The 13053-nt window shown below is 44.2% G+C and overlaps 1 protein-coding gene across 1 annotated transcript in view; it reads right to left on the bottom strand.

Annotated features, from left to right (window-relative positions):
• The window catches only part of LOC119440641 (BMP and activin membrane-bound inhibitor homolog), a 32725-nt gene extending 25216 nt beyond the window's left edge, over window positions 1-7509 (bottom strand). Inside the window, exon 1 of the mRNA XM_037705533.2 lies at window positions 7419-7509. Within this exon, the coding sequence (XP_037561461.1) occupies window positions 7419-7509 (91 nt within the window). The remainder of the gene's footprint in view (window positions 1-7418) is intronic.
• Window positions 7510-13053: the final 5544 nt, after the last annotated feature.

The raw sequence follows: 13053 nt of genomic DNA, 5'->3' as shown, positions 1-13053 counted from the left end.
TATTTTCGGATTCGTTGAAACACGTGATATTTTCTACCTTTCATACCGCCAACGATGTCACGTAATCCGAAAAGCGCCTTGACGACTTGACTACTGCCACTCTGCGCATCATAGCCAACACTTTGTATAATGCTTAGTTTTTTTTCTTTTTGCCAGCGGACAGTGCCGCTACAGATCCGTGTGCCACGCCCTTTTTATTTTGGTATATCAGTAACAATTAATCTTGAGATTTTTAATATTATTCTCCAAGATGGTCTAAGACCTTTATGGATAGCTCTCTATATAGGCTTTCTATGATTGGTGAGGCACATCTCTGTAAGGTACGATCGGCATCGTTGCAATGGTCAATAATGCACGATGGTCGGCGACTCAACTTGAGTGACGGATTGTTCTTTTTTGTTGGACCAATTATTTTTTTAGAGAAAAAAATACGTTCATACGAATGATTTAATTTATCACGCAAATGAAGTGTCCGATGATCACATTGCGGAACGTTCCTGAGAAGTACGTAACGGAAGCGTCCGGGTTATCGCAGAAGGGGAAGTTGCACCCCATATTTGTGAACACGAACCCCGATTCGCTGAGGCCATGCTTTAATTAAGCTGGCACTATGCGACCGCAGAATTTAACAAACAAAATGTGTCCATAAATAAGCTTCTCTACAAGTGACGCCCGCAGCAGCGTTGGTTATCTGGTGCAGGTGGTTGTCGCGGTTGGTGGTGTCCCTGTCGTGGGCACGGCTGCGGCAGCTTTCCGCTGTTTACGCGAACGTGATAAATGAGAGACGGCGAACAACACCAGCTGCACACGCTGTGCGCAGCCGCGTGCATATCATTCCGTGCAGAGACGGGGTTCGTTTTGTTGCCACGGCGTAACTTCTTGTATTGTGGCTTGTTTGCTTTACGAAGACATGTACTGACACGCGTCGAAATATTACAATAGACAACGGTCTCCTTCCTGTTTCGTGTTTTCTTCAGAAGTCTGACATGCAAATGCTGATGTGCATCTCCGCGGCACCAGCGTATATATGCACGTATAGTAGCGAAACAGCATCCAGAAACAGCGTACGCAAGTCTGCAAGTATACAGCGAGAAAGGCAGCTGTTTTTTTCTTTTCTGTTTGCTGATATGATATATAATACCATATAAACAAGTGTGTATAACAAGTGCAAACGCATGGACTCTCCCGCTAACCTTCTGGCTTCTCATGGCATTAGGACACTATCCACAAGGGCAAAGCAGGCACGTCTCAAGTTTTTGTACCAACTCCTGCATGACAGCTATAAGATAGCTGTGTCTAAGTATGTCGCATTTTCACAGTCGCGCCCGACTCGTCATAAGCATAAATACACATTAACGGAATATTCTTTCAATAATGACTCGTTTCGGAAATCGTTTTTTTTTTTCAGTTACGATACGCGAATGGAATCGGTTAAATCCCGACGTCACGGACGCCGAAACATTGTCCACTTTCACCACAAAGTTAGAAAACACATCAACCCGCCGCGCAATTGGAATCTTGTGCCTGGTTCTGCTTCGCTTTTTATTTTCCAGTATTATTTGTGGTGTTTGCACATTGCGCATGCATTGTTACTGCGTTGATTCTCATTGCTTGGCAAACTGGTTGTAATCTTCACTCGGTGGTTGTGCTTCGTTTCGTGTGCGCAGCACGCATGTTTTCGAAATGTTAATTTGAATTACGTGTGTGATATTTGCTTTAAATGTTCTGTATAGAAGCTTGATTTCTTTTGGTTTTTTTCTCGATTAATTTTTTTTTCTCTTGTGAGCACAATGCGCCAAATTGTACACTGTTAAACTTTATTGCGATATTGATGTTTTTTTTTTGCGTGAAAAACTGCTTAGAGCACATTTATTGCTTTAATTCTACCCTGGCGGATGTGCTTCGGTTTTTCGGTTGTTCTTTCTTTATTTTTTTTGTACGTGTGTGTGGAGATCGTGCATGTATTCAAATGAGGATTCTTTCTTTTTTTAAATATGATTATCTCTTTGCAATGCCCACCTGCTATGATGTCAACTAAGAGTGACAGTATCGAAAATAAATAAATAATAGTAAGTAATAAATAAATGATATATGCTAACCCTTATCATTGCTTTCAAAGCAACGATAAAGGTTGGCGCGTTTTAATAAGCAGCCAATTTAGAAGCAGTGCGATTAAACCCTAACCGCACTATAAGATCACTAAGGCACAACGCATGCATACTCATATGCACTATATGCGTTGTACTATTAGGTATAACGTACTGGTGACTGTTGCTTTTTTTTGGCGGCAACGAAGAACGAGGACAATTATAACGAAATGAGACGGGCCCTACCAATGAGCAGCAACGATCGTTGGTAAAACTAATGCATTCCAAGAACGCAGTATTGAAGTCCGCTCATCGACAAATTAAGGTACATCTTCGACTGGTCCCGGCAAGGGTTCGTTTTAGAAATAGCTTTAATTACAAACTATACCCCGATAGAGTTATTATACTAGGTGACCGGCTTGGCTGCACTTAATGAACACAGCCTTAGATCTTTTTTAAGTGGGCAAGCCAGAATTCACGGGAACCGTAACTGCGATGAGCCGCTGCAATTAACCCTATAGCAGTGCCAGTCGGCCGTTAAATGAGATGCGAAGAGAGAAAGAGATAGAGAAACAGGAAAGGCAGGGAGGTTTACCCGAAAAGATTCTGTTTGGTTACCCTGCACTGCGGGAAGGGGAAATGAAAGGCAGAAAAAATAGGGGTGAGAAAAGCAGTCGCGAAAAAAATATAAAAAGAATAAAAAATAGAGGAGGTTGGAAAAATCCGTGAGAACCAAAGTCTGTCAGATAGTCTACTCGAACGCAAAAACTTCAAGAGTGCCTAGACTGAACTTGTGTGGCGACGGTGTAGGCCGGCGTTCCATGGACTGTCTGCTGCGAAAGCGGCCGATCGTCAAGACGCGCCAGCGCGGTCACAAGTGACTGCCTATGTGCGCTGCATCGAGGACAATGACAAAATACGTGTTCGATAGTTTCCTCGTCGCCGCAGTGGTCACACGCAGCGCTATCCTCCTATCCGACGTGGAAAGCAAACGACTTTGTAAATGGGACGCCAAGTCACAATCGGCAAAGTACCGTTGTTTTGGATCGGGATAGTCCATGTGGAGGTCGAAGTCGAAGGCAGGGGTCCAGTCGATGCAGACGTGTGTGCTACAAACTAGGTGTGTTCCACAGCGATTGTGTAGCATCGTTTGCAAGCACTCGAAGTTTCGCTGCTGCATCTGTTCTCGAAAGCGGGATTGGTACCTGCAGAGACGCGAATGCAGGCCACTACACTTGTACGCTGATGACTGTCTACCCATACACGTCTGCAGTATTGCACGCGTACGACCAATTGCGACTCCACTCTGCAATCAAAAGGGCGCAAATCACAGCGGTCAAAAGAGTCTACAGGCGCCTCCGTGTACTCCTATATATAGGAAGACATTAAACTGTTGGAAATATACACACGAAGCCGCATGAGCTTTTACGTGTAGTTCTTAAGGTCGGAGGTGTTTGTCCAGACTGCGCCTGACAACCATAGACCAGCTTGGCGACAATCCCGTAATGTAGACCGGGACATAACGCCATCCAATGTACGGGGTTGAGCTAACGTCACCGCATCGTTGCTCATCTGCCGTATATATAGAAACGTTCGCTACACTAGAGGCGCGGAAAAGGCGACAGGGAGAGGGAGAAGGAAGAACTGGGCACGCGTCCCCTCCAATAAGGCCGATCCGAAAGACGAAGTTTCTTTTCCTAATACCCACTTGCCCGACAGCTGGACATTCGGAAGATTGCCGCGCGCTTTGAAAAAAACTTTCTGGCCACGCCATCTTCTAGAGTGACAGAGTTTGAATAAAGACAGAAAGCAATGTGCTTTTTCGCCGAAGGTTCCTCACTATTTATTTTCGTGCCTTTCTACCTTTCCTTTCTTAATTTGTTTTCTTCTTTTTTTCGCGCACCTAGAGCCTTTAGCGGACGTCCCACGTTGTCACGCAAAACTACTTGGCAGTGCGCGGTCTCTCACGCGTCCAGCGAGCCAATTCTATAGTTTCCCCAGCCAACCTATTGAAGCCTTCTCGAGGTTTCACGCGCATACTACATTTCTCGAGCCGCTTTTAATGACAGCGTTTAAATTTGGCCTCCCCTTTTCACGAGTGAGCGCCGCCGAGTGCGCCTTAAGCGGGCTTCCCTTTCAATCTCAATGACAGGCGCAGATGTTACTCTCTCGAAGCGAGCCGAGTATGCGTTCGGCGCGGCGCTCTCTTCATTCACTGTCAACGCGTCGCTTTAGCCCGATCCTTTCCGTCTGAAACAGTGTGGCGACGCGAAGGCGCGCTCGCTCGCAGCGTCGATGGGAAGCATCTGGACGAGCGTGGCGTTATTCTTTTCGAGGCGGTTTTCTTCCCGACGATATCCTCACGACTTCTTTCAGGCGTTGTCTTAAAGACACAAAGACGAGAGTACGCCTGCGTTGGCGTGTAATTGAATTCGTTCCGAACGTATCGGTAATTTTTCGTGCGTGCGTGCTCCCGCTGGGCATCGTTAATTGAGCAGCGTGCATGCGATAATGAAGCGCCGAAGGGAGATCACGTGAGCGTTTAATTAAGGAATTCAGATAATGGGGCTAGCGTGTACTCGGGGGGCGATGCGCGCCTGCCTTTCAGCGGAGTATTGATCATTAGGCGCCACCGTCCGAAGACGTATCCTGAAAGAGGTTGCATTTAAAGCTGCTTTCTACTCCTCCCCCGCTTCATTGTGGAGTTCACGGGAAAGTCTTTCGCGCGTGATGCAACTGCCTAAAACTGCATTCGGAATTAAGCCAAACAAAACAAACGCAGGCTGAAACTTTTCCACCCTATCTTTTACTTATTTCGTGAACGTAAAACCTATGCGAAATACGCGTGAACCTCTTTCAGAGGCAATCAGCGAGTCCAACAGCCGTTTCTTGGAATGCGTGAGCGGAGTAGTATGTGGCGCCGAGCTTCTTACGGACGTTTTTTGAGAACTAGAACAAAGGTTACTCTGATTGTTTCAAAGTCTTTATTCGGGTGTGCGTCGTACGAACTTAGGCACTCGATCTTTCTTTAGTCCATTTCATTTCTTTCTCGCAGTACTAGTGAATAGCTAGTGAATAGCTGTACAGCTTGGGAGTGCAGCAGCACAAGGCAGTAGCGCACCCAGGATCTCTGCCAGGGCTGGGTTGACAGTTTGCCAATACCATCTAAACAGCACTAATTTCGATTTCTTCACGGGAAATTGTCAAAAAATGCGCTTTTTGCTAGTGTGCAGACGACTGCACGTCTTGCATCTTAGTTGCAGCACTCAAATGCGTAAGGAAAGAAAAGGGGTTAAACAAAAGGGGGGGTTAAGTCGGCCTCAGGGGGGGGGGGGGGGGTTACAACCCCCGAATCCCACCCCGTCGGTGCGCCACTGGCACAAGGAAAGAGGAAAGTTGCAGCGTGTAGCACTATGTTCGCGACAAAAAACCAGCATGATGCTAACAATAATGATAATAAAGAAAGGTGAAAGCGACGACATCATGATTTTGCATTATTTGCAGTGTAAGTATACCTATATATGCATGGCCCGTAATTTGTCCAGTTTTGGACTGACGTGATTTGCGCACTTCCTAAGAAACGGTCAACAAAGCCATGTCCAGAAATTTAAGACAATGCTACTAGCTTCGGCTATCGGCGGAATTATTAAATGCCATTGGCGTAGTGCATGTAAGACGGGCCGGACGAAGATGCACCGAAACATACACACAGCGCTAACATTCAACAATAGATTCAGTTCTGAGATGAGCAGCAAATATATCCTTCACTATAGGTGCGTCACTAGATACGTGCTCCGAAAATGTCAGAAAAAAAAAAAAAACTAAGCACGCGCGACGAGAGGAGGCTCGTGGTATGCATTTATGACATGCGCAAAAAGCATAATTCTTTTGTTGCTAATGCAATCAAAGGTTTCCTGACACATGCGTCACCATACATAGCTACGTATTGTGCTTTTTCAAGCGAAGATCGCATTTCGATGGGGGCGAAATGCGAAAACACCCGTGTACTTAGATTCAGGTGCACGTTAAAGAACCCCAGGTGGTTCAAATTTCCGCAGTCCCCCACTACGGTGTGCCTCATAATCAGATCGTTGTTTTGGCGCGTAAAACCCCATAATTTAATTTAATTTTAATGTATTGCCTCACAAGTGTATTGCCTCACAAGCTGTCGAAAACTCGCGTTTCGTTCACTTGAAATTGGTATGGAAGAGTACGAATGTATGACTAACATGACTGATAGGTCATGGCATCAATAACATCACATGGTCGTCAGTTACGTCAACATTAAATATAATAAAATCACGTGTGGCGCATACCCGCATTGGGTATGCGCGTATGAGCCAGGGACAAGAAAGCAAGCAAGCAAGCAAGAAAGAAAGAAAGAAAGAAAGAAAGAAAGAGAGAAAGAAAGAAAAGAAGAAAGAAAGAGAGAAAGAAAGGAATAAGACCAATCAGGGACGTTTGGGGTGTCGCGGGGAGGGAAAGAGAAGGAAAGGAGGTTGGCGCGTGCTCCACCGGGCTTCCCTAGCCTCAGATCAGTTTCGGCGTCAGGATGTAAAGCCCGGGCGTGGTGCGTTCCGCTGTTAAGCAGGCTGCGTTTGAGCAGCGGCGCCGCGAATTCGCTCGGGAAAGGGCTCGTTACTAACTGAAAGTTTGTGGAATTTGGGCGGACTTTTAAATAGCATTTCTCAAAAAATGTTGGCCATTGAGCTACGCTGGTGCATGGCGGTGAAGTTCGACAGATGGGCGCGCAGCTAGGGGCAATGTCGAAAATTCCTAGGTATGTGCTCTACCACATGCAACTCAAAAGCGTTGACGTTCCTCCTTCGCCGTGAACGTACGAAAGCTGGTGCGATCAAATTGTTATCTCGCCGTAATGACTCAGTGATTTGTGACGTTCTGCAACTGATGAATACCAGGATCTCGGATCCAACCACCGTTCGCATTCCGATTGGGACTGAATGCCAAAAATGCTCGTCGACTGCACTGAGGGTGCCCGTTAAATCCCTCAAACGGTCATAAAGGATCGGTAGCCCACATAGCTTTTGAACTTATGTATCTGCAGTGCGATATGTATAGTCTGCGATGGAATGAGTGGCACGTAAAACCTTAGAATTTACAAGTATATTTATACGGAATGAGCCAAACACTAAGTGGTCATACACGACTGCGCTCGCGAACCCTCTAGGCTCCATCGGCGCCAATTAAACCTTTTATCGCGCGTTATACTTTTGGCAGATCATCGCCGTTGTGCTTCTGACTCAGCCGCCTCCGCTTCCACGGAAAGCGGGGGTCAGCGCAGCTGGTGACTCGTTTCGGCGGCTCGCATACTTGCTTCCGAGCGGTCACAGGACGCCGCACAATCGTGTCTGTCGGCCTCGGTCTCCTCGTGCTCCCGAGACGACGCCTGAATCTGACTCATGTTCTCGTGGCTGATTATCGCGTGATGGCAACTCGAGAGAACTCCTCCTGCCGGCTACGACGCCTTGTCTATGAGACGAATGAATTTCAAGCATACACTCGAGTTCTTCACGTCTCCCTTGTTCGGATACTGCGTTATCGGCCTGCGCTTCTGTTTACTGTAATGCAAGGAGCGGCACATCACCGATGCGTTGAAGGTCATACTTAACTTTATTTTAAGCACATTGACGACGAGGACAAGCAAGCGGACACGCGTCGTCGTTTTCGGAGCTCAAAGTGAATAGCACGCTGATGCCGCCGTCTGCACAATGAAACACGAAACTGGGAGTGCTTGCCTCATGCGTGCATTCGCGACTCAACGCCAGTCGTCACGTGTTTTTCCTGTAATATGGAGTTGATGATAACGTGGCTTTTCTGAGTGAAGCAGTTCGTGTATTTTTATATAGGTTCACGCTAAAGATACTTTACAACCTATATTCAACGCTGTAAATAAATCATAAATTAAACTCAAGGCAATGGTGCCGTGAAAAATTGGACCAAATAAAGATAGTTTTTTTTAATTCTTAAGAAAACTTAAAAAATCCCCCGTGGCATGTAGCAGAACTATCCCTCTTGAGCTGGATTACTCTAGGAAGCGGATATTATTTGAACGAGAAATCAAAATGTATAACCGACTAACTACTAAAATGTCGCTGATCAACTTTTAAACGAATTACTTTACTGCACGTATTGCAAATTACGAATTATAGCCAGTGATTTCTCAAGCCATATCCACTTAGAAATAATTTCTGAGATGGGTGGAAATAATTTCTTAATTCTAGGATGACAACGTTATCGAGATCTTTGTTTCCAAAGTGTTCGACGAAGTTCACGGTGTTGCCAGTTATTTCTGGCATTCAGTGCTAAAAAAAAGGAGTGTTGTAAAAGAGTAAGCGGAACAACAATTCATTTTGACCGCAGATTTGACAGCGCTAATCTCAGAACTGGTGCTAGCTTCAAAATTGGTTCCAAGTCTTGTGAAATTGCTGGCTTCGACTAATAAATTGCAATATGTGTGCTAAAGTAATTAGTTACAAAGTTCATCAGTGAAATACTGTTAATTTGTAAATTATGCATATTGACTTCCTGTTCAAATAATGGCCGCCTCTTCGATTATACAACTCAATCATGATTATATTTGTGCCATGTGCCACGAGCAATTTACATAAAATTGTTAATGCCAGAAAGAGCGTAAGATTGGGCGAGTTGGTATTCCATGTCTTGTACTTAATAGCGCATAAAAAGGGACGAGGCACAGATGGACGACGCGGACACAGCGCTACTATACTCACTTGCAGGGAGCAAGGAATGTGCAATATCGCTGTAATTTGTCGCTTATACTTTCTTAAGGATTTTTCAAATCCCCACCATATTTGTGCACTTGAGTAGAATCACTCTATAGTAGAATCACTCTATAACTGTTGAACGAGAACCCATTGGTTACAGCTAGGCAAGAGCAGAAAGAGCTATATATATGTACAGGGGGATCCTTTTTAAGTTTTGTGGAATTTTTAAAAATAGCCTGTTGCAGATAACATAATTCTAGTCTTCGAGCTGCATTATTCAGAGAGGTGGGCAGTACTTGCACGAGAAATCGAAATCTGTATTCAACGAATTAACAAGAACTCGCTAATTATCTATTGCATTAATTACTTTACGGCACATAATGCAATTTACCCATTTTGGCCGGTGAGCTTGCAAGGCGTATCTACCTGAAATTAATTTCCAGAATGACGCCAGTTTAGAGACATGCGCCATCAAACTTGCCCTAAAGATGCACTATTGTTCCACTTACTGTTTTTAACAAAACACTCCTTTGTGCACAGAAGCACAAAAGTAACTGGAACGTCCGTGTATTTTGTTCCACACTTTGGGAAATAATATCTCGAAACTGATGTCACCCTGGAAATTCATTTCAAGTGGATACGTCTTGCAAGCTAACCGGCTACAATTCGTAAATTGCAATATGTCAGTGTTGTACGGAACGGCGTTCCTGGAACTAGTTCCTTTGGGAGGAACGGAGGAACGCCACCGTTCCATTTAAGGGTCCGGTGGAACTCTAACGGTAACGCGTTACGTTTATGAAGGAACGGCAGAGGGAACGGCGTTCCTTCTGTAAATGTTCCACGGCATTGAACAGACGCACGCACGTACACAGCACATCATGCAGGGCGGATGTGCGACTGCATGAGACGCAAAGCAGTACCGCTTGCCTGTCACGTGACTATGGTGCATTTTCTTTCGTGTGTTCTCCGTTATATTTCTTTTATGGCTAGGCTTCAAGATTGTCATGTGATGCTCCCTCCTATAGTTTCTTTCCTCCGTGCCGGCCTGTCGGACACCAAAATCGAGATGTAACTCTTGCTTAGTTCAAACAAGGGTCTTTGCCAAATTGCGAATATGTATTCTGGACATTTTCCCCCTTACTCATACTGCAATATTTAATCCGCATTCATTAAACGCCTGTGTATTGTTTCTTTCGATGCGGTTTTTGTGCAAGAAATTTAATTATATCCTCCTAAGACCCCTTGTAGCACATTGCACTCGGAAGTGATTACGCAAAATATTCACTCTGGGTATGAAGTACGGCGCATGTGAAACTGTAAAAAAGTGGTTTACTCATATTCTTGTCATCCGCTTTCGAGAAATTTGACAACAAATTGGTCTAGACCTCTGTGTCATCCCAGACGGCCGAGAGCAACCTAAAGGCTTGTTTCGAAGTCACCGAGATTGCGTGAAAATACCGGGCATGGCAGCAACATGACAATGTATTACACGTAGTTCCATCTTCATCTCAGCGTTTAAACAATGAAATGCAGTTTTTACCACAGTTAACATGAGGAGATGATGGAGATAGTAATTTTTTTTTCACGCACATGGAGGCGGAGCTTTTGACCATCTATCCGTGGTATTCAAATTTTAAAAATTGTTTTTCAAGGTCAAGGCATAACAGTAGACAATAAAAAACACCTTGAAGAACGATTACGTACCGTTGTTGTGTTCGGGTCTAAGGAGGATATTGGTGCATATGAGTAACTTTCTATTTGCAGATCTGAAGCGCAGAATCCTGACTGCGCATTTGAAGACCGAAGTGGAAAGTGCCATATGTGTTGCACTTGTAATAGACAAGCACCAAAGTTGCAGTTAGCCATGTCTGGAGTATGTCCGCTGCTCTCTGAAAAAAATTCTAGGAGCGTTTCTTTTGATTCTTTTTATCTCGAGATATGTCCGCTGCTCTCTGAAAAAAATTCTAGGAGCGTTTCTTTTGATTCTTTTTATCTCGAGATAATCTGCCGCTGGCGATGTTCAAATTGGTATAATATCCGTAGTTCGATGTGAGTTTTAAATCGCGCCCTTTATTTCGCCTCAGGAATATGCGACGCTATATGTTAATTAAAAAAATCAAATGTAACTTTAATTTAATGACAGGTTTCAATGTTCGAAGTGTAACTGGAACGCGTTCCTTTCGCATTAAAGGAACTTGTAACGGGAACTCGTTCTAAGATTGGGAAGGAACGAGGAACGAGCTTTCGTTCCTGTTTTAGAGGAACGTGTACAACACTGCAATATGTGCCGTAAAGTAATTCATTAAAAAGGTAATTAGTGAATTGCTTGGTAATTAGTTGAGTATGTGTTTCGATTTCTCGTGCTAGTAATGTCCGCCACTTCGAGTAATCCAGCTCAAGGACAAGAATTATGCTTCTGCCGCAATCTATTTTTTAAAATTCCGTAAAACTTAAAAATGATCGCCCCGTAGGTCAAATACGTACTGTTTAAGTTAAAACACTTTTTCTTTCTTTCGTTCTTTCTTTCTTTCAGGCAGTCGTTGCGGAGAGGCCTATAGTACCGACTGGTTAAAGCAATTGAGCTAGCAAGCGTATTTGCCTAGGTTTGCACTGGCGGCTTTAAGTTCGTAAACAACTCTTGTTAAGCTGGAGAAGTCTACAATGAGTCAGCAGCTTGTAGGGCGTCTTTAAAAAGTTCAGAAGCTGCCGTACCTTTAGTTGGGCTGTAACTAGTATTCATTCAGCGTGCGCGCAGCAAGCTCAGTCACCGAAGCGTGCGCTAAACTTTTAGGGTGCTTAAAAAAAAAAAAAAAGGAAGCAAACGTGTCAGGACGAACTAGGGAAATGTCAGCGCGCGGCACTGTTACATTCCGTACTTTTGGTGGGCACAAGTCTAAGACTATACTGTGATTGTTCTCAGTTAAATGATGTTGCTGAAGTGAGTTTAAAGCTAGGGAATCTAACATCGCGAGCAGCATTTATTTGCTATGAAATTATTGTGGTGGGAATAGGTGTGTTGCTCCGCGTACGGAATACCAGATGTGTTAATGTCACCAAGAATAAGTAATTGGTGCTCTAAATGCGTGGTCACAACGTGTTGAATAGATCTGATGATCCCCAAACGTGACGGAAGTGAAGTTAGGTGGTACATGAATAGCTCCAATTAACATTACTTGACAACGCTGCATTCTTACTTCTAGCCTTACTAATTCCTGTACAGTTTATATGTCGACACATTTAAGGCAGCTGTCAACAATAATATCAATCAATCAATAAAGCAAGCAATCGACAACAACAACAACAACAACAACAACAACAACAACAACAACAACAACAACAACAACAACAACAACAACAACAACAACAACAACAACAACAACAACAACAACAACAACAACAACAACAACAACAACAACAACAACAACAACAACAACAACAACAACAACAACAACAACAACAACAACAACAACAACAACAACAACAACAACAATAATAATAATAATAATAATAATAATAATAATAATAATAATAATAATAATAATAAACGAAGGCGAGGTTATTCGCTCGTTGAAAGCACGACATTTGCGCCTCGATCCAGCTATGAAAGGCAGTGTCTCAAAAATGCATCTGTCGTCTCATAAAATTTTAGCAGTGGCTCTGATTCGTAAGGGAGCATACACAATATTCAGAGAGTAACTCAGCTGAATTCGGTGAGCGCGAACAGTCCAACTGTAGCGAGTCGCACGCACCAAAACCGGAAGTAGTGACAATCACGTTGTCAACGGAAGTCCGCGAAAGACTGCGCCTTCCTCCATGCCTCACGGTGACGTTATATCAGGCGCCCCCGTTATGTTAACCGTGAGAAACAATAGACAGCTCATCAGGGTGACGTACAGTTCGCGTAAAGCTGCTGGAAACGCCTTGCCCCGCCCTTAGCACGGCGTGAAAGAAGGAGCGGGAGCTACGCGGAGGCGTTTGAAGGTTATCTTTGGTTGGCATTAACTCCTCTCAAACGCAATGCTTTCAAATACGTCTTGCTGGAAGATATTCGTTAAGTAATGCCCTTTAATGGGGAATGCATTCCACAGCTTGAAAAAAAAAAAAAAGAAGAAATTGTTGAAGGCCCCCTTTAGCGGGACTCCAAGAAACCAAAATTCATACAAAGCACCCCATTAGGCTGTTCCTATAAGCCAGGTGTTTTTCTTGTGGCGTTAAACTCC

This window comes from Dermacentor silvarum, chromosome 2 (genome assembly GCF_013339745.2).
Source record: "Dermacentor silvarum isolate Dsil-2018 chromosome 2, BIME_Dsil_1.4, whole genome shotgun sequence".
Classification (NCBI taxonomy): domain Eukaryota; kingdom Metazoa; phylum Arthropoda; class Arachnida; order Ixodida; family Ixodidae; genus Dermacentor; species Dermacentor silvarum.
The sequence above is the reverse complement of the archived record's forward strand: the minus strand, read 5'-3'. Positions and strand labels throughout refer to the sequence as shown.